Source organism: Lingula anatina, chromosome 3 (genome assembly GCF_051362555.1).
Source record: "Lingula anatina isolate TDL-2025a chromosome 3, LinAna3.0, whole genome shotgun sequence".
NCBI classification, from domain to species: domain Eukaryota; kingdom Metazoa; phylum Brachiopoda; class Lingulata; order Lingulida; family Lingulidae; genus Lingula; species Lingula anatina.
In genome coordinates, this window is record NC_141769.1 from 5,436,527 (window position 1) to 5,461,949 (window position 25,423).

At 35.5% G+C, this 25,423-nt stretch overlaps 1 protein-coding gene across 4 annotated transcripts in view; it reads left to right on the plus strand.

The window, feature by feature from the left end:
- Positions 1 to 3,024: 3,024 nt before the first annotated feature.
- The window catches only part of LOC106180720 (uncharacterized), a 35,090-nt gene continuing 12,691 nt past the window's right edge, over positions 3,025 to 25,423 (plus strand). The window contains exons 1-23 of one of the 4 annotated variants that reach the window (XM_087008811.1): positions 3,025 to 3,334; positions 3,944 to 4,003; positions 8,616 to 8,714; positions 9,033 to 9,113; positions 10,091 to 10,160; positions 10,488 to 10,687; positions 11,030 to 11,227; positions 12,051 to 12,134; positions 12,583 to 12,655; positions 16,855 to 17,036; positions 17,326 to 17,504; positions 17,803 to 18,040; positions 18,616 to 18,739; positions 19,302 to 19,438; positions 19,872 to 20,031; positions 20,340 to 20,443; positions 20,780 to 20,913; positions 21,097 to 21,256; positions 23,172 to 23,342; positions 23,751 to 23,846; positions 24,183 to 24,257; positions 24,668 to 24,817; positions 25,204 to 25,281. In XM_087008811.1, coding sequence (XP_086864937.1) covers positions 3,253 to 3,334; positions 3,944 to 4,003; positions 8,616 to 8,714; positions 9,033 to 9,113; positions 10,091 to 10,160; positions 10,488 to 10,687; positions 11,030 to 11,227; positions 12,051 to 12,134; positions 12,583 to 12,655; positions 16,855 to 17,036; positions 17,326 to 17,504; positions 17,803 to 18,040; positions 18,616 to 18,739; positions 19,302 to 19,438; positions 19,872 to 20,031; positions 20,340 to 20,443; positions 20,780 to 20,913; positions 21,097 to 21,256; positions 23,172 to 23,342; positions 23,751 to 23,846; positions 24,183 to 24,257; positions 24,668 to 24,817; positions 25,204 to 25,281 — 2,935 coding nt within the window. In that variant the 5' untranslated portion in view covers positions 3,025 to 3,252. Of the gene's footprint in view, positions 3,335 to 3,943; positions 4,004 to 8,615; positions 8,715 to 9,032; positions 9,114 to 9,633; positions 9,786 to 9,847; positions 10,010 to 10,090; positions 10,161 to 10,487; positions 10,688 to 11,029; positions 11,228 to 12,050; positions 12,135 to 12,582; positions 12,656 to 16,854; positions 17,037 to 17,325; positions 17,505 to 17,802; positions 18,041 to 18,615; positions 18,740 to 19,301; positions 19,439 to 19,871; positions 20,032 to 20,339; positions 20,444 to 20,779; positions 20,914 to 21,096; positions 21,257 to 23,171; positions 23,343 to 23,750; positions 23,847 to 24,182; positions 24,258 to 24,667; positions 24,818 to 25,203; positions 25,282 to 25,423 lie in introns of those variants that run through there. The other 3 variants (XM_087008812.1, XM_087008813.1, XM_087008814.1) reach the window with 3 other exon arrangements.

The window sequence follows — 25,423 nt, forward strand, 5'->3', positions numbered from 1 at the left end:
CTAATGCATTTCATCCGAATGCTCGCTTGATAGAAATATGAGAATATTTTTAACAAACATTTTGCCTCTTTGACTTCTTTTCTTAGAACATTAGACAGCGATCGTCCAATAAAACAAAATGTTATTTAGGTCCAACTTAAAATTCTTAATAAAGAGTAACGTGCATAGTTTTCTAACCTACCTATATTTGATAAGCCGACTTGGAATTGTAGCCTACTATGTGCTTGTTTCCAACCAACAAAACTGAGGACTTTCATGAGTTTCGTCCTAAAGTCTAGACTTTGAAATAGAGCAATTGTGGTCAGGAAAAATTCATTGTCCGTCTTTATTCTCGGTTCAAGGGAAGAGAAATATTCTGATGAACTCCAAAGATGAAAACCCCGCCAAAAGTAAAAGAAGACAATGATCGGACTACCTGATTCTGATCATGACATGTAGCACGACAGCGTCAGAACTGCCGCAGGGTTAAAAATTTGTATAGAAAGAATGAATAGAAGACAACCGAATAAAACCCAGAAATTTTATAGCTTTTATGTAGCTGTTTATCCGCAAGGTAGTCGGGAATAAGAAATCCGTCAAATGTTTGCAGCAGTCTTTGAAGTGATAAAGCACCTCTGACTTTCCATGCATAGGTTATTACTTTTTAGCACAATGTTCGTTAATAAATTATTCAACCATGCCCGACGCAAAAACATTTTTCGTGTATTCCATGATATTTAAATTGATGATTATTGAGAAAATTGAAGATCGTAGATAAATAATTCAATGCACTGCAATTAGGAATTTTCTGCACACCAAGGTGACATGAATTAGCACCATGTACTAGGGAAAAAACAAAGTTTGCAACGAAAGAGGGGTATTTCGTCGAAAGACTGGCATATAAGTCATGAGTAATTCAAAACATACACTAGACTGAAAGGCTCTATACATAATATTTCGTGACTTTTCAAATGGTCTTTCTCTCCCTTCCTCTCTCTCTCTCTCTCTCTCTCTCAGGGCAAATCAAAATTCGTATTTTTTCGATTCTTGTTGTGCTTAAAGTCTCATTGCCAAGTGTAAGATTGATTTATTTGAGGAAATTAATACAATGAAATTACATTGATAGTGTTTTAGATTCGTAACTTTTATTAGACCCCTCCAACACAATGACCATGAGAACGTTTTATCTTGGACATAATATTATGTCCAAGACTTTATAAACAAACATAATGAAAATATTTCACACAATGACCCCTCTACAACAATCAACCACAGTTTGAAACGACCTTTTTAATCAATTAATCATCTGTTTTATAAAACAATCCGAAGGTCCGAATTCAAAAGGTTGAAATGTTCAGGTACTGATGTCACAACATAGAAAATGTCTAGATTTCTAAAGTACTCTTTATATAGGTAAACTGAAGAGACGGATGTCTGTTAATAGAGAATAAATATGACATCGAAAGTTACAATTAAGCAAGTCTACAGTCTATTTCATTACTGGTACATGCTTGTGTAAACCCTAATGATGGCAGTTAACCATAACTGTGACAACATCTGTAAATTTGCCAAAGTTTCGTCAATTCTTTTTGAATATTCATTTTCAATCCTTAGCCATATATTTTGTAGAAATTGTTGCCGAGTTTATGTTTACTTCTGTTCTTTAAAAAAGTCTACATCAATATTACCCGCAAGGAAGCGTGGGTACTCAAATAAATGGCTTGATTTCTTTTTTTTTCTTGATTCCAATACCATCACAGCAAATATACATGGCAGTTTTCTGTCTTTATATTTACCTTTAAAAGCCATTGCGATATCAACGTTTTTTTTTTTTTTTTTTTTGTTTTGTTTTTTTGATTGTTACGCGTCTGGATTGATTTACGAAATTAATTGGCTAGTCTGCAAATGGTCGATCCGGGGTATAACGAAATGTAAGGGTTATTAAAAGATGGATATTGATTCTTTTGTCAGCTTCGTCCTTCACTATCAATAGTCGATTTTTCTCTGTTTTGCTTTGATGAAATACGGTTAATGCAATTCGAATATTGATTGGGTTATTTCTGATTTGTGTCCTCAGGTGTGTCGATAAGTGTTTGTTCTGCTCCGAAAATATTGAATAATGCCTTCTAACAGATGAAACGGCCGCGGAAAGGCTTCGGGAAACTGTTCCTATAAATGCGTATAATTGAAGAAAACCAGTTCTGTTTGTACGGAGCCATATATTTTGATATGATAGAACATTAGTTTGCAAGCTACGTCGATTAGTCGAGTCCAGACTGCGGTAGTTGACAGCGTCTACATTATAGTTCATATTCACAGACTATGATAATAAATTCAGAGATGTACCTGTAGCCAAGTTGTCAACCGTACCATTTTTACATCTGAAATCGCTTGTACCGAGCGATAGTTTGAAAAATTTTTCCAGCATTTGCATTGGTCATTTTTATTGGTTGATTGATTGATTCATTTATATAATATGCGATGCAAGCAATTAATCCTCAAAACATTTGCCTGTAGATATTTTCTAGATAGCACAACGGCAGCCGACAAGGGAATGACAGGCCTCTGTACTGGCCGACCTGAAATTCAGAGAGAGAGATAGAGGGAGAGAGAGGCGTGGGAAGGGTCCTGTACTTTCTTACTTATACAAGGCTCATCCCTTACATTTCTTCATACATATACTCTCTCTCTCTCTCTCTCTCTCTCTCCACCCGAAGTGTAAACGCCAATCAGCTTTATAAAAAGGGGAAATTATTAAAATCCCCTCTTTACCCGCTCTGAGCACGTTCTCCTGTCAGATACCCTATCCCTTCATCATCGAATTTGAGTCAAAACGCGTTGGAATAAAAACAAGAAATCGACTCCTATGCCGAATCCGAGATGAATGGATCTATATGCGAAACAATACATTCAACTCACTAGACCCTTGCATCGATCATTGAAACAATGGTCAATATTGAACGTCATGTTAGAATAAAGAATAATCCATAGGTAAATTTACCAGCAAGATTGGTTTATGAGTGTGGTATTTTTTCAAAATTTGAAGCTTCGTCAGTCCTAGCTGGCCCAGCGTTGTTTGTGGCTGGGAAGCGTTCCTCGCCAATTGATTATTTTCCGAAAGGCACGATTCGGGTTTTGAAGAAAAGGGTTTTGCTACATGGGATATATTATCTTGTTCTCCGTCGCGAGAGAAATTTGAACATCTAATCTCGTTTTCCTACGTGGGAAAGAAAGTTGGAATAGTTGGCCACTTCTATTAATAACACCAAAAGAATGGAGTCAAGCTACGTCGGACGGATATTTCCATTCGTGCTGATGATGCTAGTGTTCGCGGCACACATAGAGGCTAAGTATTGTAAGTAGATAAAAGTTATAAAGAAGTAATGTGCCTTTTTCTTTCTTTTTTGAGTGAAAAAATATTTTGTAGGTAATCACTTCTTCTCTTGGTGATTTAAAAAAGACAGCGTTAAATACTTTCCAATGAAAATCACGAGGTGGGCCAAGACATGGAAAATAAATCAAAGAGTAGCAAATTCCACCAAATCCAGAAACCTCTTTTTATTTTATTTTTAAAAAAGTGTCATATTACAGCACTGAATTTCGAAAATTAGATAAGACTTGCACTGAAGCCTTATCAAAATGAAATCATGTAATGTAACTGTGGTACTTGAGATTTTTTTCTTCAAACACTAAGTAAATTGTCCCACCCTACTATTTAATGAAAATATAGATAATAGTAGTTTTAGATACTTTTCATCATAGAAAATTACTTTTTAGATATAGACACATAATCTGTTATACCTAAAATAGCAGATAAATTTACTGAGCTAAGCAGTAGTATTATTTTGTTACTGAAATTTCTTACAACCTAATTTTTATTGTTAAAACAATAAACATCATATCCGAATGTAAGTGAGTTCGAGTAAACATAGTCTAAGCAATATCTGTCGTCCCTTTATTTCAGTTTCTGCACTGCAGCCAATTACGTATTTCGACGGGTCCACTGATATTGACCACGCGGATGGTAAGTGAAAAACTCTTTTGCAAACCACGAGCGTACCAAACCTTGACAGCGTGCACCTACGTAATAGTCTAAAAGGCTAAATATAAATGACATTAAAACCCAATGAAAAATGTCCATTTTCATTCAGTTGAAATTTTATCATTTCTTTTCATCCTAAATAACTATCTGTTCTAAAAATGTCAACAATTTTTTCGAAGCATTTAAAATAATTCATTCAGATAATTTCACAGACAGACCTTGCGTTTAGCAGTGTTATCCTGACGAGCGCATACACCTACGCCTGCACAAAATATAAAACCAAGTGCACATCAGAATAAGCATACGTGTACGTCAATATAGTCGTTCCTAAAATTCCCTTTAAAATGTGTTCATCTAATGTCAGGCATTTTAAAAAATCTTTAGGAATGCTAAGAATAAAGTCAACAAAAATATGCTTAAAAATTATACACTGTCACCATCTGGTGACATAACGCCTCTATACATCACTCGTGTAACAGTGTATTATCTCACACTTGTATTAATCTGTTTTACATTAAAACATTAAGTTGATCTCTTTTTATCTGGTAGATATCAAATTCCTCAGTTGATCAGCACTGAGTGTCATTATTCTATCAGGTAAACGAATTTTCGCTCCTTTGTAAGGATTCAATATTGACGTCAAACGGAAACTCGCATTCTCTCTTGAAAGTAAATATGCATACAATGAAATGTACCATCTCACCTACTGGTTCGAAGAGGCACGTTGCAGAGAAGTCTCTTACACTTTGTTTGGAAGCTTTAATGCTGGATTTAATCAGGGAGTTATATCGCAGACGATGTAATTCCCTGATTTAATGCACATGTATTATTTCCTAGACGACAAGGAAATAGTAGTCTTACATGACGTTCATTCAAATTTTAGCCCTTTCCTGAAATCGATATAAGTGGTGGAGCTGTTTTGTCCCATTTGTTAATCCTATTTTTTATATAAGAATTATACTTAACAGTACGTATGTCCTGTTCAGGGATTGCAAAACTGCGTTATTTTAAGCAAAACTTCTTCCGGATATTAAAACATAACCCTCCATGGCAACTCATTTATATCGGATATCTATAATAAATCAAAAAATGGATCTATTTTTGATGTTATAGGACAGAGAGGGTGCCGGACGTAAATCCGATTTTTCACGTATCTCGGTATGCTCGAAGGTTTTAAAGTGGCATCCTTTTGAGAGTACGGCACAAGAAATCCATTAAAATAGTGTAGGCAATACACGTTCAAGTCAAACATGAGTTGTAGGCCTATCTCTCTCTCTCCGTATAAAGCAGGCACAATATTTTATGAAGTGGAATATTTCTGATTAATCTCGAGTCAAAGTGTACTATAATTTTGGCTAAAAATGTTAAAGGAACTTTCGGTCTGTTGTTCTCTTATGACGCGGAGCCAAGTGATAGATCGAGTAGCCGCCTTGTCAGTGTAAAAGAAAGATATTAAAGAGATTTTAATTCAAGAAATAAATTTCTATTTTTAATACTTATTTATCTTTTTATCTTTTGCGTGCAATGTGACAGCTAACTTAAAGTAATCATACAAAAGACAAATAGACAGAAACTAGAAAGAAAAGGGGAAAAAACTTCTGTATATAGGTGTGTCCATTAAATCCATTGACCTACAATATTAGGTATATTTAGTTTATTGAGCTAGCCCTTTGGGTGGTTACAATCTTTTGATGAAGTTACGATTCCAGATAAAGTAGAAACTTGATGAAGGCCTTGACCTACAGATGTATTCTGATTTAAGGTGAAACGAATAACGGGTCTTGGCCCATAAAATTGATTTTCGCAAAAAGAAAAAACAAAATAAAAAAGGAGCCAGTAATTTGCAACTCCCGTGTCCGTGCACGTGCAGTTTGTTAATTTGTCAAAAGCATAAGCACTCGTGCACATCCACACACACATAATTGGCCAGAGTGTGTATATACTCTGTCATCTCCCACTACAGCAAATTTGGGGTTATTCCATTTCAATGTCAGACATTATCAAATCGGTTGATCTTTGAATAATTTCTTAAGCCTAATTTACATTTGCCATGCGATTTACGATACTGCCCGTAAATCCCGCTTTCGTAGCCTATACGATTTTGTCAAACTAAAACCCCTGACAAATTTTGAAAATCTAATCCGTAGGCCGTAGTACTGCTTAGATGACAGCGCACAGTTTCTTTACTTGGTGTAATTCATTCGCACGAACTTGAACCTGTGATTTTTCCGTACTCTGACCACGTGGATGCTAAAAATCGTTGAGATCTTCACCGAAAACTTATGGAAGGAAGCTTACGATAACTGCACTGAGACCGAGAGGGCTCCTTGGGTTTACTTTTCAAACGACAAACCGAATTTTCCGTTCATGTCGTCAAGATAATGGCATGAAATGGCATGACACCCGCCCGTGATGTAAACGTACTCGACGTAGCCCGTAGTCACTTACGATGTCAAAAATCGCACAGAAAATCGTTCCTGTATACGATATCACCGTACGGCGTTCGTGGCAAATGTAATCTAGGTTTTAAGGTGAAATATACGACTTTTTATAGATTATTTATAAATTTTGAAGTCACAATCAACATATAATTTACAATCTATTGAAAATGTGGTCGTTTGCTCTGGTGGCAAAATCTTATACATTGCTCCGACGCCTAATTCTAAACATTGTTTTATTTTTTCTTAACCCGTATAAATATTAAATTCTAGCAAGTCAAAAATGCTTACTAAAATCTTTAAGTCACCAGTTACCATAGGCGGCTGTTAATGTCATATTGACCACAGACTCGCAAGTTTTGAAATAAATATTTGACGATGTATAGCCAGTGAATACGTGTAAGTGGGCCCCATAAAAAAGAGCATCAATTTTTAAAATAGATGCGCGGGTAGCTCAAGTTTCACCCTAATTATCAGTGACAGGATTTTCTATAGTTTCAGTCAGTGGCAACTAATGCAGACGTATCGCAAATGTTCTACAAGACTGAGCTTTGCGGCTTCAAAAGCACTACATATTTGTATACCTCCGACACAATGTCATGTTATACATGTACTACCCCCCTCAAGTCCTCCCCCCTTAAGTCGCCACTCAAACACAACACAAAAACATCAGGTTTTAATCGATTCTCAGAGAGACTATATTTATAAAAATTGCGTTATGTTTTCATAAAAATATGGATGTATTTGATACGGAACAAAACGTTTCGGCTGACGTTTGCTAATTGCAGGAAGTGATTTAATAAAAAAGCAAACGAGTAGCCATCGGAAAGTCTCTAAAGTATGTCCTTAGATTCCATTGACCTCTGAAATACAGGACGTGTGATGTTGCCAACACTGAAGCAATCAAAATGTTTATCAAGTTTACACAATAGAACACCCTATTTATCTAAAACCTTGAGGGGAATCCATTGTGATAAGTACATTAGTTGGTAATGGAGTGTAGCAGTAACACAACATATGCTGGTGATGGTGTCGATAAATTGACTGGATGGTCCTAGCTGTCAAGAAAGGCAAGGGAACGGAACATATTGATCACTGATATTCTTTTTCCTTAACAAATCCATTAATTTGACGTAAAGTAGGCTTTGCATATGTCGTCACCCTATAACTTGACACGTCGATTGTTTCTAACAAATCTCGGAGGGTCCCGTTGGGAGGTAGTATTCACAGTTCACGGGAAATAAAATCATCAGCTCACAAATCACAGAATATAAAACTTTATTCACAGCTCAATGTTAAAGCGAGTTGAAAATCACGAAAATCACGAATCACCGGTTATAAGGACTTCGTTTCACGAAGGGGGGAGAATAAAAAACTGCATGAATTGACGAGTCACGGGAATGGGGTGCTTCAAAGATCACGCTAAGTAATATGAGTGTTTCGCGCATCTCAATAAATAAAATGTGACTTTCACGTTAACGATAAAACCCAATGGGACCCTCATCGTGTGGATTGTATTATTTACTTTGGCATTAGCTGTAATTTGCGAACTTCGGGTGACTGAAAAAAAAGGTCCTGAAGCGTCCGGCTTATGCGAATTTTACTAAACCACATTCTACATTCTGTAAAACGGTCAGAAATGTCTTAAAAGAGTAATTTAATGATAAAGTCTTTCTGACATATGTGAATACATCAGCCCTGAAAGATCACAATTATGACCGTTAGAAAAACTGAATATGGGAATTTAAACGATTCCCAGCAAAATTCAAGTAGTGTGAAATATGGCGGGGTTCAAATTTAAAAAGGGAATCTTTCACGCAAAATGAAAATGTTTTTGGTGTCCTTCCTTAAAAATAAATTACATGACAACACCAAAAATACTGCTACATGTAGGCCTATGCACTTTAAACATTAGATGTTATAAAATAGGTAGGCCTAATAAATTAATTTCGCATTCTGACTTTTACAGCGAGTCGCCTCGCGTTGACCAATTTGTTAAATTTTAAGAACCCGGAGGTGAAAATTATCAAAGCGACCTTATACCAATTTATCTTGAGGATTCAAAAACCTGTTCCTCAGATTTTAATTTTTCTTTACATTTGGGTTAAAGTTATTATATAACAGTGTATACCATCCATGTATTTTCTTTCTTTCAGCAAGCTTGGCAACGTTTGGGGGCACTGACCACACTGTGATTGCCTGGTTCAAGACATACGCAAGCAATGGAGGCATTTTTGCTAAAACCGCCAGCGGCAGTAAGTAGGCCCCCTACACCAGAGAGAGAGAGAGAGAGAGAGAGAGAGAGAGAGAGAGAGAGAGAGAGAGAGAGAGAATTTTAATGAGAGAACGCTGTGAGGTTTAACTCTCGTCTCAGTAATGCACCACTCAAATATCATTTTCCCAATTTGTACAAAAAAATATAAAAATATTCCACCGTAGGTTTACTTGTGTTATTTATTTACTTATTTATATATGTAGGCCTATATAGCCAATCTAAACTTAACATTTCTTAACAGACTATATAACATTACAAACATAGGCCTACAACCTATGAATTGACTTTTATACTGCAGCAACCTGGGCTAGTAAAGGAAAGTGTTTCTATATCAGAGACGGCAACATACAGACGGATTCGCATGGCATTGGATACATAAGTAAGTTTTAGCAGTCTAGTAGGCCTAGGCCCTGGTGACTTGTTATAGTGCCTTTTCGTTATGCCCCTATTTCACACAGACCACGAATCCCACGAATCGCCAGGAATTGACAAATTTCAGGATTCGTGAGATTTTGTCCGTTTTCTGGTCTAATTCGAGACGCTCTACGATTCAACCAGTTACGATACAGGTGCGATAGTGGTACGAATATTCGTGGGATTCGGCTGGAATCGCACGAATATTGTCCAGATATTCGCTACGATTTTTTGGAATCGGGAGTTCGTGGCCAAAATTTTGAACAGCTCAAAATTTTTGGCACGAATTCCCGATTGATCTAGAATTGAAAGAACTGACTACGATTATATAGGCCTACGAATCTGTTAAGAACTTCACGAACTGATTACGATTTAACCACGAATCCTGAAATTTGTCAATTCATGGCCATTCGTGGGATTCGTGGTCTGGGTGAAATAGGGGCTTTAGGGACAAGGGGGAATGGCAGAGGGTGGGGGGTCTCCTGAGGGGGGGGGCGAGCACGTGACCTGCTGTGCCCCCCGCCACGACAAACTGCAGAACAAAAATTGGGCTCTGAGAGATTGAACTCATGTCCAACTCTGGATTATATAGTGTCTCAATGACTCATTATACAGTATGCACGATGGTATATAAATGGTATGTTACTGTAGGTTTTGAAATTCTCTACATAAATGCTGCGTGCATGCAGTATAGTGCATCTTCCATGAAAACCGCCTACGAAGTTCTGTAAACAACATGGCTACTGAATGAAAGGATGCGGATGTTTCTTTTAGCCAAGGGGGAAGATGAAGTAGATCTGCTTCGATCCTTGATTGTAGACAGTGTAGATATATGGTGTAATTTCCAAAGACCTCTGAAATGTGGGTTGAGATATCAGCTCACTCTGATATAGTACCGTACGAATGTCACTACTGAAATATATATTGTTTGATGATTTTCAGGGGGATCCAAGGTTGTGAATGACGGGAAATGGCACATGGCCGCCTGGCAGTTCACTGCATCCAGCAACTCGTGAGTTGGGACCTCTCCGCCATCTTCAAAATGCCTCGATCCTGCACTAATATAAAGTGATGATTTAGAACTAATGTGCAAGAAATTTACTGACTTTTTACGATTTCGCAAAATATGTTCAGTGACACCTGTTATATTAAAACTACTTTGGCCTATATATATGTTTTAAGATATAAATGTCCAGGACCTGTTATAAGAAAAGTGAACCATTTTCAATGGTAAACTTGAATTCATAGGATTGCTTTAAACAGAAAGCCTGAATGTGCATCAACCAGTAATGAAACTAAATTTTTCATGAAATAAGTGGTACTTGAAAATCTGTTACAGGTACAGACTAACAGTTGATGGAGTTCAGGACACAACGGGCACTTTGGCATTGGCGACTGACGACGGCAACCATGTGATGCGTATTGGCAACTGTGCCGATAACTTTGTAGGAAAATTCACCGGTCACCTACACACTGTAATGTATTACGATTACCGCATTGGCAATACAGACTTGGAGTATGTCTACAGAAATAGCCTTAGTGAGTATTTTATGCAACTAATCTATAATATGAGATTTCCCACACAGGTTTTTCTGCACTCCTTTTGAAGTACACTTTTTTGTTATATTGCAAACAAAACCTTTGCAGCGCCATTTCTTACCAAAGCGAATATATAACTAAGGTGATTTCTGGTGGATCAGTTGTATAATCTGGTGAAATTTAAAAGGTTAAGATTCTGAATTTATATGCATGCAAAAGAGAAAAAAGAAATTCCACGCACCTTGTACATGTGAGTGTCTGTAAATGATGATTGAAAATTTCATTAAATTAAAAAAAAAATCTAAATAGAAAAAACATTTTTTTTCATTATTATTATTTCAGATTCCCGAGAATATATTTGGATTGAAGAAACCTATTTTGGTGGAGATGGACAGTATTACAAGAACTCCACTGAGGCATGGACTGCTGTGCCAAATTGGTCACGGAAATTTAACAATTTTGGCAAATTTGATTTTTCTTTGTCTGTTTGGGTGCGAACAACTCATACTGGAAGCATTTTGAGAAGAACAGAGAGTTCAGGTAGCTTTTTGCGTATTCAAAATCATGTCACATATAAGTATCTTGCTATCTCAAAACTTTCTTTCTGCTTAATTGAGATAATTAGAAAGTATTAAGATTTTCTAATAGTCTGTGCCCATATATTTTAGCCTGTGGTACTGGCCATATGAGCCCCCAGGGCCCAGTTTCACAAAAGTACTATAGCCCAAAAGTGGTCCAATCTTTTAGACCAAAAATTCTGCCTATTCAGTTTAAGATAAATCAATAGTTGTCTATTCAAAAAATTATGTCAATTCCCTGAACAATAGCAATGCATTTCCTGTTATTGATATTTATTTAAAATGTCCAAAATAATATTTCATTTAATTGGACTTACTGATTTACCTTGGGTCAAAGTCCATTCAAATTTCACTACCCCCTGACATAAATAAGCAACAACTCTTGAAACTGGTTTTCTAGCTCATTATTATTATCATTTACTTAACCAGAGTGTTAAAAGTATATATATATACCAGTCAATGCCTCAAATAGATAATTCAGAAGAATTCCTGGGAAAGGGGATACTGTCTGGGCAGGGGATTGTCTTGGAATTGATTTGTCCTAGGGGGAATTGTCCAGGGAGAATTGTCCTAGAATCAAAAAGAGTGAACTTAAAGAGTGAACTTAAAGAGTGAACTTTTTTTTAGACAATTTTAATTACAGGTGGCACTGCTTCAATTTTTCTTGCTTTTATTATGGGGCCAGTGTTAATGTGACCGACCACATGTTTATAATTATGTTTAATGTGCAAAGATATATTTGAAATATAAATAGATTTAAATATTAGTTAAACATTAATTTTCAGGCACATGGGTGTCGCATGGAAAAGTATTATACATCAACTCAGCTGGAAAAGCTATGTTTGATGCCTATAGTGTAGGAAATGTTGGTAAGTGAAGAAGAATAGCTAGATTATTTTATTCAAAACTCCAGCAAAGAAAGGAGCCAATGCTGTGTTTTCATCAGCAAAATTTCTTTTCATAGGTCTTATAAGTGGATTAGACATTTAGATTTGTTAGCATGAATGCCCAAATTAACGACTTGAGCCACAAATTACGTACTGGAACAATTTTAGTCAGTTTGTCCTTTTAATTATGTGGTGGGAGGTGAGTGGGAGTCATTAAATCAGTTTTTATATAGAGTGATATCTTTTAATAAACAGGGCTGAGTCAATGAAAACCTATGTCTAAAATTTTCAACTTGAGATATTTTAGCATAATTTATAAATGTTAAAATACAAAAAAGACTCAAACTGGCTGTAATATTCTTCTTCTTCTATGTTTAATTATTAACTCAGCTGTTTTAATTCCTTGGTTTTTTTATTCTTCGAAATCCAGTGTCAACCAGCGTTGTCAATGACGACCAGTGGCATTTCATTGTGTTTACCCAGGAGATGCAGACCACAGCCACGTAAGAACACCTTATTTTTATGTACTTACATAAGAATATAACATTATCAAATGATAATAAAACTGAAGATTAATGATGTGAAATTCTCAACAACAGACTGTCTACCTTCTGAAGCAAATGAAAGCTGTGTACAATACAGCTCCAACAGTGTCAAGTCGTAGTGCAGTTAAAAAGGTACATTAACTTACAGGAAGTAAAACCAAGGCTGTGTTCAATGCAGTTTCAAAATCATTAATTGTGTATTACAACAGGAAGTAAAATCTTCCACGCACATCCTTCCTGTATATAGCTCTGTACGTCAATCCTCTTCCATCCAACTGCCCTTTGTTAAGTTTTCTGAACCTCCACTTTAATCGGACAATACAGAAGTATGCTGTCAATGAAATACGTACTGGTAATTATAAAATTCACATACACTTTTAGTGTATTAAGTGTTAGTTATAGATTCAACATGTTTCAGAAGCAAAAATGGATCAGCTTTATTTTTATTTTTGGTGTTTTGAGAATAAAGATGCTGGCAGTGTATACATGTAGATCTGCCATGAGGATCTTAAAAAGATGTTTGGGAGGATGTTAGAAAATATTTTTAATTACTAATTAGCTTTGGGTGGCTAAAAATGTTAGCTTAGTGTGTGAGAGGGTGGCTGCCTCCTAGTGTGGTCTGTGACATTAACTTATATCCAATTTTTATGTACAGACACAGATGTGTCTGTACATATAGCCGTCATCTGCGTCTGTCGTCGCCGTCGTTGCCGTCGTCGCCGTCGTTGCCGTCGTCGCCGTCGCCGTGCACTTTTACCGATAACACGATAAGTGGAAAACTGTTTTTTCTTTTTGTTTGAAACTTACAGAACTGATGAATATTTATAATACGCAGGTCGAGTTCGAAAATCAGCATGATCGGGTCACTTATAGGGAATTTATGCTGTTTTTTCACTTTTTTCAGCATATATGCAGCACCGATAACACGATAAGTGGAAAACCATTTTACCTTTTGGCTTGAAACTTACAGAACTGATGAATATACATAATACGCAGGTCAAGTTCGAAAATCAGCATGATTGGGTCATTTTTAGTGAATTTAGGCTATTTTTTCTCTTTTTTCAGCATATATGCAGCACCGATAACACGATAAGTGGAAAACCATTTTACCTTTTGGCTTGAAACTTACAGAACTGATGAATATTCATAATACGCAGGTCAAGTTCGAAAATCAGCACGATCGGGTCACTTATAAGGAATTTATGCTGTTTTTTCACTTTTTTCAGTATATATATATGCAACACTGATAACACAATATAAGAAAAACAGATTGGCCAATTGTCATTATACTCACAGGAGGGGCCAATCTTACTAAAACACAGGTTGAGTTTGAAAATCAGCATAATCAGTCCATTATTTTAGAAGTTATGCTGTTTTTTCACATTTCCTCACATTCAATTCTTAGGCATGTTAACAGTCTCATTATTGAACTAATAAGATACGTAAAAGTGTTTGTTTGACATTTCCTACATCTTTACAACATTGTTAGTTGATTTTGTAAAAATGATGGTAAACTTGTTATCATGTATTGTGTAATAAAGTGTCAAAAATGGAAATAAACTCATATCATTACAGTTGGTCAGATGCATTCATCCACTATGTTCAGAATCTCAGAATGGAGGAAGTTGGACATTTAACACTGTTCTATTGATACTTTTCCCATTTCATCAATTTTCTTCATTGGTCATATAAAAATGGCAGTAAACTGTTTATTTTGTTTTATGTTAAAAAAGTGTTAAAAATGGAAATAAACCCATTTCAGAACAGTGCTGTCTTGTTTACATTTTGGCATTTTCAATATGTGATTTTGAAGTTCCATGGGCCTGAAGACTTTTGCTAGTTACATTTTCTGAATAACCATGATGCTAATATTTTATAATTAAAAATTGATGGTCATTATGCTGTAAAACATTATGTAATATTGCATCAAAATTTGAAGAAACCCCTATTTTGGGCACTGCTCCCATGATGACCATTTAAGGAAAATCATGTCACTTACTGTTCTCAAACTTACAGGAAAGAAACATGGGACTAAAATACAGCTTCAGTAGGCAATGCAGTCTGTTTGGTAAATTTTTCTGGCAATTAAACAGTTTTTTGTGAAAATTTAATTTTTCACATATTGGCATTTCCAAGGTGTGACTTCGAACCTCCACGGGCTTGAAGACCCATGCTAGTCACATTTTGTGAAAATCCATGACACTTATATTTTATTATTAAAAATCGGTGATCATTATGCTGTTAAGCATTATGTAATGTTGCATCAAAATAGAAGAAAACAATTTTTGGTGCTGCTGCCTTGATGACCATTATGGGAAAACCGTGTTACTTATGACTGTCAAACTTTCAAAAAAGAAACACAGGACTAAAATGCAGCCTGAGTTAGAAAAGCAGTCTAATTGGCTTCTTTTTCTGGAAATTATACATTTTAGTGTAATATTCATTATCTTTTTGGCATATTCATTGTGGGACTCGGAGCTCCCATGGACATGAAGCCTAATGATAATCCTATTTTCTACATGTCCATCCTATTTATAGTCAATAAACAAAAATTGGTGATAATTATTCTCTAATTTATTATGTAGTGTTACATCAAAATTGACAACAATCTTTTTGCACTGCTACTGCAAACATTATGAAAAGAAAACTGTGCTACTTATTATGATTTTAAACTTACAAGTACGATTTTTAGGATTGGCCTTCAGCTCATGAGAAAACCAGATCTATTGGATTATCATGTTTATTGTATTTATGCATTTTTTGTGAAATTTTCATTTTTCTCATTCTGGCACTTTCTAAGTATAAACTTGAACTCTGATGGGCCTGGAGCCTTATGCTTTTACTTTCGTCTGTGTTACCTGTTGTGCATAAGTTGATGTTGACTGTGCAGTTAACCATAATGTATTATTGCATCAGGATTGGTAGTCTCCTATTTTGGGCATTATGGTTTTGTGCTTTTCTTAAGGTGTGACTTATGGGCCTGAAGACCTTTGAGTGGGTCAGTCTGTTAATTACCCTTGGGTATCAGTAGATCAATTTCAGAGTTATAAAGTCATTTGCTTTAATAGGCCATTAAATGAGATTATGTAAAGCACACTTATTGATATTTCCCTGTAAACTCCCAAAGGTAAAGCCCTCTGCTAGATTAATAATAAGGAAGCAGTGATAATTATGCAGGTAAATTTTGTTTAATATTGCAAATAAGTTATATATATATATATATATATATATATATATATATATATATATATATATATAAAACTGGAAGATTAAAAGTTTGAATAGCATCTTCATTGGAATTATATTTACCTCAAGCTCTGCCAAGGGGGTTATATTTTCACCCCTGTTTGTCTGTCATCCACATAACACAAAAAGTTATGGACCAATTTTGTAGAAATTTTCAGGAACTGTCGGAAGTGGGCCAAAGAGGACAATGATTAATTTTTGGTGGTGGTCCGGATCAATAATCAATCAATTATCAATAATAATCAACAATTGCTGCCTTGGCAGAGGTCTGCACTCTCAAAGTGCTTTTCTAGTTTTGTTGTTTTCCTTTATAATTTTTTCTCAAACACTTGCATTTGTGACTTTTAACTCTCTTCTGCCTGGGGCTCTGCATATTTTCTGTATTTCTACAAAAGCAGTTGTATTGTTTTTTATATCTTTAAACATTATGTAATATTATTTTATGCACTGTCATCATTTTTCAAATATTGAGACTTTCATAATGTGAATTTGAACTCTCATGGTCCTGAAACTGTAATCATATTGAAGGGGTGGATTGAGACCATCTTCTGGGTCTTCCGGAAGGCAGTCAGGTTATTAAGTTTATATTGACTGGTATCTATTTTTTCTGTTGGAAGACCATCAAAATGGAGGATGGATCAACATAGATACTTTGTAATACTGTCAGAAAATATCTCTGGGTCTGCTCCTGTTATTGACCATGTTACCTGTTGTGCAAGATTAAAATTCAGTGTTGACTGAGAGTGCTATTATAAGCATTATTTATTATTGCATCAAAATTGACAAAATGACCTTTTTTGCATCTTTATTTTCTGTTTTTTGTCTGTACATTTGACAGCTTTGCTGCCTTGTTATATCTTTATTTTCTGTTTTTTGTCTGTACATTTGACAGCTTTGCTGCCTTGTTATAGGTGGAGGATATATGTTGATGGAGTTTTGGAGGCTTCACAGCAATCCATGGCCATGACTGAGGACTTGGGTGACCATGTCATCTTTATTGCCAACACCTTTCAAGGATATCTCAAGGAACTATTTTATTACAACTACAAGATATCTGATGAAGAAATCCTGTCTCGATACAATGGGTTTCAAGGTATATTCAAATATTGCATTGTGTATGTTTTGGAGGGTGGGGGTGTTCCATCTTGTCCTTTTGCTGAAATTAATTCACCAACCAAAGTTGAAGGTTTATTCAATCTGGAAGAAAATGTGGAGATATGTAAACAATAAAACTGCAGATTAATCATGTAATAATTACTTTTTTATTTGATTTTTGCCATTTATTTAATTGAGCCTACCCCCTGATTTTAATTTATTTGCTTTAGAAGTGCCACTCTTGTGTTTTAGATGATACCTACTTGAACTTCTGTTCCATGTTTTAGATGACACCCAGTGTCCCACTGGTTGGCACCCATTCCAAGGCAGCTGCTACTACTTTGAAGAAGCAAACTCCATTGGTTATGATGGCATCCAGGCCAAAGATTTCTGTCATAGTCTGGGGGCAAAGCGTGCCAGCATCAGCAGTCAGTTGGAGCAAGACTTCCTTTACCATGTGCTGCAGGTAGCTAAGACAGTCATCATGAGCAGTAATCCTTTTGGCTACCATAAAGTGTTGCACTATGAGCATTGTAGACTTTATACAACAAGACAAAAAAAAAAGAAAGAAAGTAAAAGATGAATTTCCAGGAAATTTTAATAGTTTCAGTTATCACCAAGTTATACATCCCATGGAAAAAAATACAGATGGAATCTTTAATCTTATATTTTGGAGTACTTATTTCAATTGATGTTTTATCTATTATGAGTAAAATTATATATTTTCTTTTTAATTTTAAGCATTTTCATGGTTCTAATTTCAGAAAATGAATTACACAGGACGTGATTGGTGGTTGGGACTTCAACAGGAAGATAGCAGCGTGAATGAGTACAACTTCTGGGACGATGGCTCGCGCGTGTTGTGGAGTCTTTGGGACAGTAGGGATCCAGACTCCAGTGCAAAAGACTGTGTGCGTTGCTTACAGGATCGTGCCATGGAGTGGAACGACCGATGGTGTGTTTATGGTGATTTGTGGAATGTTGTTTGTGAAAAACCTGAAGGTAAGAATACAATTACAGTGTATGTTTCCCTTTGGCTTTTATTGACATAACAAACAAATGTTGACTGAATAAATTAAGGAAAAAAGGCATGCATAAAAATCAGTCAGTGACTAATGAATGAAAGGTTTTAAGTTAAATTAATACATGATGAAAGGTGAGGGCTTGCACTTCATTTTGTGTATTACTTTATAATTGTATGTTTTAAGATTTACACTCTCTCTCTCTCTCTCTCTCTATATATATATATATATTCAAACTAAATCAAAATTATGATGCGTTAATGCAATATTTTCCTTCAGGTCTGTAAAAGTCACCAAAGATTTAATGTATACATACATATGTACAGAATAAGTTAAAGCTTAATTATATATCTCCTATCAATAGCTATGCATTGCAAAATTGTCAGGTATTACTTAATCCTACAGTGTAATGGCATGAAAGCTGCAGAAATGTTAGAGGTGATACCGGGTACATGCGGTTTGAATTTTCATTCACGGTTTACATATTTATCAGTATAAACAAAGCTAATGAAACTTTGCTCTTGTGTACAATAATGTTTTCTGATTTGATTACAGAATGTCGCTTTGTACACATTGAGGGACAAAAAATAAACCTCAATGCCTTTGACAAATCCGTAACTTCAACAACTGTGGCAGATTGCAAACGTGCTTGTTTGGATGAGAAGACCTTCACTTGCAGGTAAGTGCAGATATGTCAAATCTAATTTTTTTTTTTTGTACTTGAAAGCAGGATTAGGTGGGTTTGGTTAGGGTGGTCAGTATAGAGATGGTAATTAAGGTAAACAGCTATAGGGTGGGGGTGGGGATCGAGGGGGTACTGAGTACATATGTAACAGGTTTTGGGATAAGGTAAAATGTGCAGAAGGGAAGGAGGAGAATATTGATTACCATGTTGGGGATTATATATTAAGAGGAATAGCACATACAAGTACTAATTAAGGTTGTTGTGATGATTTTTTTGGATACACAGGTAGGAGTGCGGACAAATTAACAATGTGAAATGTAGAAAAAAAAGCCAATGATGATAACATAAAGATGGCAGTGTAGCTGACGTTAAAGTGATGCTGACCTCAAACTCAGTGGTTTTGTGATCGTCTTAACTATCATGGCACAAAATAAGCATAATTTCAAATCTTCAACTATAATTTCTGATATTGATGATGTAGTTCTTGATTTGAAGAACTGGGTACGTAGATCAATCATCATTACAAGTTAATGGGAAGATAAAACTCAACTTGCAGGTCTTTCAATTTCCGTGTGTCTGACAGTGCCTGTGACTTAATGACCCACAACAGATACACTATCACATCTAACCAGTGGGTAGAAGATGCCAACACAGACTATTATGAGAGACAGTGTACTACAGACCAAGAAAATGGTACACAATTTGTTCTTTTTGTATCTAAATTTATTTGAATTCAGTGCTCTACCTGTCATATGGTAGCTTAATTTTTTTTAATGCATTATGTTTGAAAAAAAAAATTATTTTATCTTTTTACAGATACTAAGTAATTATTGGGCTAAAAATAATAAGCAAGAACAGTATTGTTTCACTGCCAATTAATAATTAAGATCATGATGGTTCTTTTTCCATAACTGCCAAGATTGGGAGGTGTGTGAATCAAATAGTCCAGCTGGTCTCTTTTTAACTGTCAAATTGTGAAAGAACCTTTACTAGTATAATTAATGTATTTTGCTTATAAATCTGTTTCAAATTGTTTCAAATTTGTGAAAAAAAACCTACTTGTACTTCAAGAAATGAAGGAAAGAAATAAATCAATTTACTTCTGATTTATTTCATATTTATTTAGCTTGTGAACCAGGGTGGTTTGAATGGCGTGGACAATGTTACAAATTCTCTGATACCCAGTCGAGTTTTGAAAACGCCTCCTCCCAGTGTCAGTCAGATGGGGGTAACCTCGCCAGCATTAACTCTGCAGAAGAGATGAGTTTCATCAAGGAGAAAGCCAGGTGAGTTTTTTTTTTCTTTTTTTTTGAAACTCCACAAAATGTGTTTGTAACTGATTACCAAACAAGGTGGTCATGCCATTGTACTCTTAAATCTTTTGGATTACCACTTTGAATAATGGACAATTAATCTTGGTAACATTGAAAAATCTCATCTTGGGTTTGGCATGATTAAAAACTGCCTTAAGTGGCCAAGTATAAGTCAACTTAGATATTGAATTTATCATTGATTTTGCTAATGAGTCTTGTAGAATTGATGAACTACTCAGGCTGGGGGAGGCGTAAAAGGAAATGTTTTCCCTGTTTTACAGGACATTCTACAAGGATAAATCTTTCTACATTGGAATGCAGTGGGGAGGTCATGGCCATTCTTGGATAGATGGATCTAGTGTTTTCTACTCCAACTTTGCTCATGGTAAGAACAGGTTCTTAAACAAAAGAATAAAATGTATAATTTATTCAAACTCATGTATGAGATATAGTGAATGTTATGTATGTAATTTAAACACCTTAGGCTATAGTTTACTAGACTATAAGATATTTAAAATGAATGAAAAAAAGGTTTCCCATGACAGCCACATCATGAAAATATTTGGACTGGTTGGGCGAGTTTCACGATGCCTTTTTAGCTTAAGATATAGTCATCAGAAAGTTTACTTTCTGCACATTTGAAGGAGAGACTTAGTTAAAGAAACTCGTAATAATCAAGATAATTTATTATTAATTGTGTTCCTACTCTTATCTGTGTCAGGTGAGGGCCGTCTTATGTCCATCACATGTGAGAACAATATGGCGGAACTGGACTGTGGTCAAGGACAAGTTGTCAGGGTCTCCTACGCAAACTTTGGACGCACCTCTCTCACACACTGCAATGGTACAGTACAGGTAAATGTAACTTAATTATCTTTGATGGAAAAATATGAGATGTGACTAGCTATTATTATTAAGTACTATTATCATTATCTTAACGTTTATGTATAGTGATTTTATCACAGTTATGTACGTAACACTTTTGCCTATGAGATGTGACTATTTTGATTATTAATATTATTATTATTATTTTGATAGAGATCTGACTGTTTGGACTCCACCTCCCTCAATACAGTGGTTGATACTTGCAATGGAATACAGAAGTGCAGTGTCAATGCCAGTGGCGACATCTTCAGTGAAAGTGACACCTGTGGCGGCGCCACAAGATATTTGGAGATTCACTACAACTGCGTGCCAGGTTTGTATTTATTTGTTACTCATATTTTTTTTCCAAAATGCTATTAGTATTTGTTAGTTGGATTGATGTGTATCTTACATTGTATTGTGATATTTTGCTAACTCTAGATGTAGTGATACAGATTATAACTAAATATTTTTATGTACAGACACAGATGTGTCTGTACATATTGCCATCACCTGCGTCTGTCGTCGCCGTCGCCGTCGCCGGCGCCGTGCACTTTCCTTGTAAACACGATAGGTGGAGGGCAGTTTTAATTTTTGGCTTTATATTTACAGAGCTGATGAATATTCATAAAACGCAGGTCAAGTTCGAAAATCGGCATGATTGTGCCATTATTGTAGAAGTTATGCTGTCTTTTCACTTTTCAGCATATATGCAACCCTGTAAACACATTTTAAGGAAAACCGTTAGGCCTGTTGTCATAAAACTCACAAGAGTAATCAATCTTACTAAAACGCAGGTCAAGTTCGAAAATCGGCATGATCGGGCCCCTATTTTAGTAGTTATACTGTTTTTTCATTTTTCAGCATATATGCAACACTGTAAACACAATATAAGAAAAACAGATGGGCCAATTGTCATTAAACTCACAGGAGTGGTTAATCTTACTAAAACGCAGGTTGAGTTCAAAGATCAGCATAATCGGGGCATTATTTTAGAAGTTATGCTGTTTTTTTCACATTTTCTCAGATTCAACTCTTAGGCATGTTAACAGTCTCATTATTTAACTAATAAGACATGTAAAAGTGTTTGGTTGACATTTCCTGCATCTTTACAACATTATTAGTTGAGTATGTAAAAATGATGGTAAACTTGTCATCGTGTATTGTGTAATAAAGTTTCAAAAATGGAAATAAACTCATATCATTGCAGTTTGTCAGATTCAATCATTCACTATGTTCAGAATCTCAGAATGGAGGAAATTGGACATTTAACACTATTCTATTGATATTTTTCCCATCTCATCAATTTTCTTAGTTGATCATATAAAAATAGCAGTAAACTGTTTATTTTGTTTTATGTTAAAAAAGTGTTAAAAATGGAAATAAACCCATGTCAGAACAGTGCTGTCTTGTTTCACATTTCCTCAGATTCAATTCTTAGGCATGTAAACAAAAAAAACCTATTTTGGGCACTGCTCCCATGATGACCATTTAAGAAAAACCATATCACTTACTGTTCTCAAACTTATAGGAAAGAAACATGGGACTAAAATACAGCTTCAGTAGGCAATGCAGTCTGTTTGGTAATTCTTACTGCCAGTTAAACAGTTTTTTGTGAATATTTAATTTTTCACATATTGGCATTTTCAAGGTGTGACTTTGAAGTTCCACGGGCTTGAAGACCCATGCTAGTCACATTTTCTGAAAATCAATGATACGTATATTTTATTATTAAAAATTGACAGTCATTATGCTGTTAACCATTATGTAATATGGCATCAGAATAGAAGAAAACACAATTTTGGGTGCTGCTGCCATGATGACCATTATGGGAAAACCATGTTACTTATGATTTGCCAAACTTTCAAAAAAGAAATACAGGACTAAAATGCAGCCTGAGTTGGAAAAGCAGTCTAATTGGTTCCTTTTCTGGAAGTTATACATTTTCAAAGTGTGAACTTGTTACACATTTTACTTACATTGGTATTACCTGTTGACCATAATTAAAATTTGATGTTGAATTTGCAGTTTAACATAATGTACTTTGCATCAGAATTGACCGTAGCCTATTTTGTGCATAGTTATTTCCTGTTTTTTGTCTGTACATTTGACAGCTTTGCTGCCTTGTTTCTTATAACAGTTATAGAAAGGGTCAATACAGTTTTATGCAACTTCATTAGTATATTACATACATGCAGCAAAAGCTTTTTCATGTTGAAATTTTCTGTTAATTTTTGATTTATTTCCAGCGTCTGTATATAGTTCATACATCGTCTCCCCCACTGGATGTCAGTGTTACTTTAACCACAGCAGATACGACTGTGCGTGCTGTGCAGCAGGCTCATGCCAGTGCGGGCCAAGCATGCCGCATAAGTGTGTAACATGTGGAGGCAGCTGTTCTAATACTCTGCATGATCACGGTTAGTTTACTTTGTCTTTATCATGTATTTTTTATGAGTTCCCATCAGCAGTACAAATGTACTCTTTCACAAGCATGTATGTGCATGACATACATTTGGACGGGGTGGGGTGGGGGAGGGATTGGATTGTGGTGGGAGGAATGGGGTTTAAGAACCTCCCTTTTAAGAGAAAAAGGACAAAATTTTTGTCTTGGTTCTGTGCCATTTATATTAAGTTGGGTCAACTGATAGGATAAAAAGGCCTGCTTTTTCAGAAAAAGTACCTCTCACCGTTTAAATTGCACGCTACATGCCCAAAAGTGTTTTAAGCACCAGAATATGAAACATTTGAAGTAAATTGAAATTACGAGATAAGGCATGTACTTCTTGAACAATTTAAAATCATTTCACAATATCATTGTTTCACAGGCGAGTCAACGTGTGTGGTGATGTCAGCAGCTGGAGACTACAACTGGTATGATGATTCTTGTCAGCGCACTGATCTCTTCCATGTCTGCAAACAAGGTAAAGATGATGTAAAAATGGATAACATTCAGTATCTCTTTAATGGGCCAATCTGTTATGTAAGTTTCCTAATTTACATGATGTTTATACAGTATTCTATAGAACAAAAGATTTACAAAAATTGGGTGGACAAACGAGTTATTGATTCTGTTAGAAGGCTGTTTTATAATTTCACACACCAATACCCAATACTGCATATCTTCTAGTTTGCAACATCTAAAAAAGTGCATGGGTGTGAAAATAGCTTCAATCAATTTATCTTTCTCTTTTTCTGCAGCACTAATCACAATATTCTCGTAACTTGTTTTCAATGTGAACAATTCTTTGTTATTTCAGCACGGGAGGTTATAGCCCCACTGCAGTGCACTAATGTGATAGCGTCAGGCAGTAACACTGCTACTTGCCCAGAAGGTACGCGTGTAATGTCACTGCAGATAATACTGCAACACTTATGCATGAGATGGTATTTATTTAATAGACCCATCAAACCAAAGTTGTCTAATATTATACAAAGTATTAAAAGAATACTGTACGAGCATCAGTTGCTCCCTCTGCATGCAATTTTTTTTTGTGGGTAAATTATTACTTTTCTTAAAAAATGTGTTTTGTATATGATATACCTTTATATAATAACAATGTACAGCATTTTTCCACTGATTGGATTAATCTGTGAAGTTAACCTGGGATATCCATTTAGATTGTTGGATCAGTCAGGGTCTGTTGGTGAGATTTATTTTAATAATGTTTTGAAGTATGGATCATAATAAATAAAATTTGTATCAACTCAGATATCTTAAAGAGTTTGTGTATTTTCTTTTCAGATGCTCCCAATGCTGTAGCCTGTCACTGCAGCTGCAGCAATTTTATTATCAAAAACTATGGCCGTGAATGCGACTGTAGCCTGTGTGGCACCCAGACAGAGACGTTGGCGCGGTGTTGTGCAAACACGCCGCCTGCTGGCTATGATCCAGGTAAAGTGCAATTATGGTTATTTTACCCAAAATATAATAATGTGTATTTAGTTATTTTTTCTGTGAAGTCATGTAATAATGTAGTAATGCTATTTAATAGATATATTGATAACAATTTTTTTTATGTTTTGAGTAACATTAGAGGACATATCTAGACACCCTGTGTTTTGGAGTCTGTAAATGATAAGATTTTTTGCTCAGCAGATGATGGTACAAAGCCAGACTCTGACACTGAGGGTGCTACATATCTGGATGGTAGATATTCTGTGAAATGAGAGAAGAAAGACTTCTTGAACAAAAAGCATCGTAGCAAAATTTAATCCACGAGTGGACTTAGTAGATAAAATATTACGGACCTTTTAATATGAAATTCTGCTTTGTTCCAGGCCCAGACTATAGAACATTTATGCAGTGTAAAGATCTACCAGATGGCGACCCATATACTGGAGTCACATGTCCTGCTGGTAAACTTCATTGACACATTTGTCTCTTAAATGTCTTACGGAAAGCATATATATATCTATGCAGGGCTTTTGAACTTTATACATAGGCCAAAAGTATTGTTGTAGAGCAGAAAAAAGCTGTTCAGTGCATTACAACATTGAT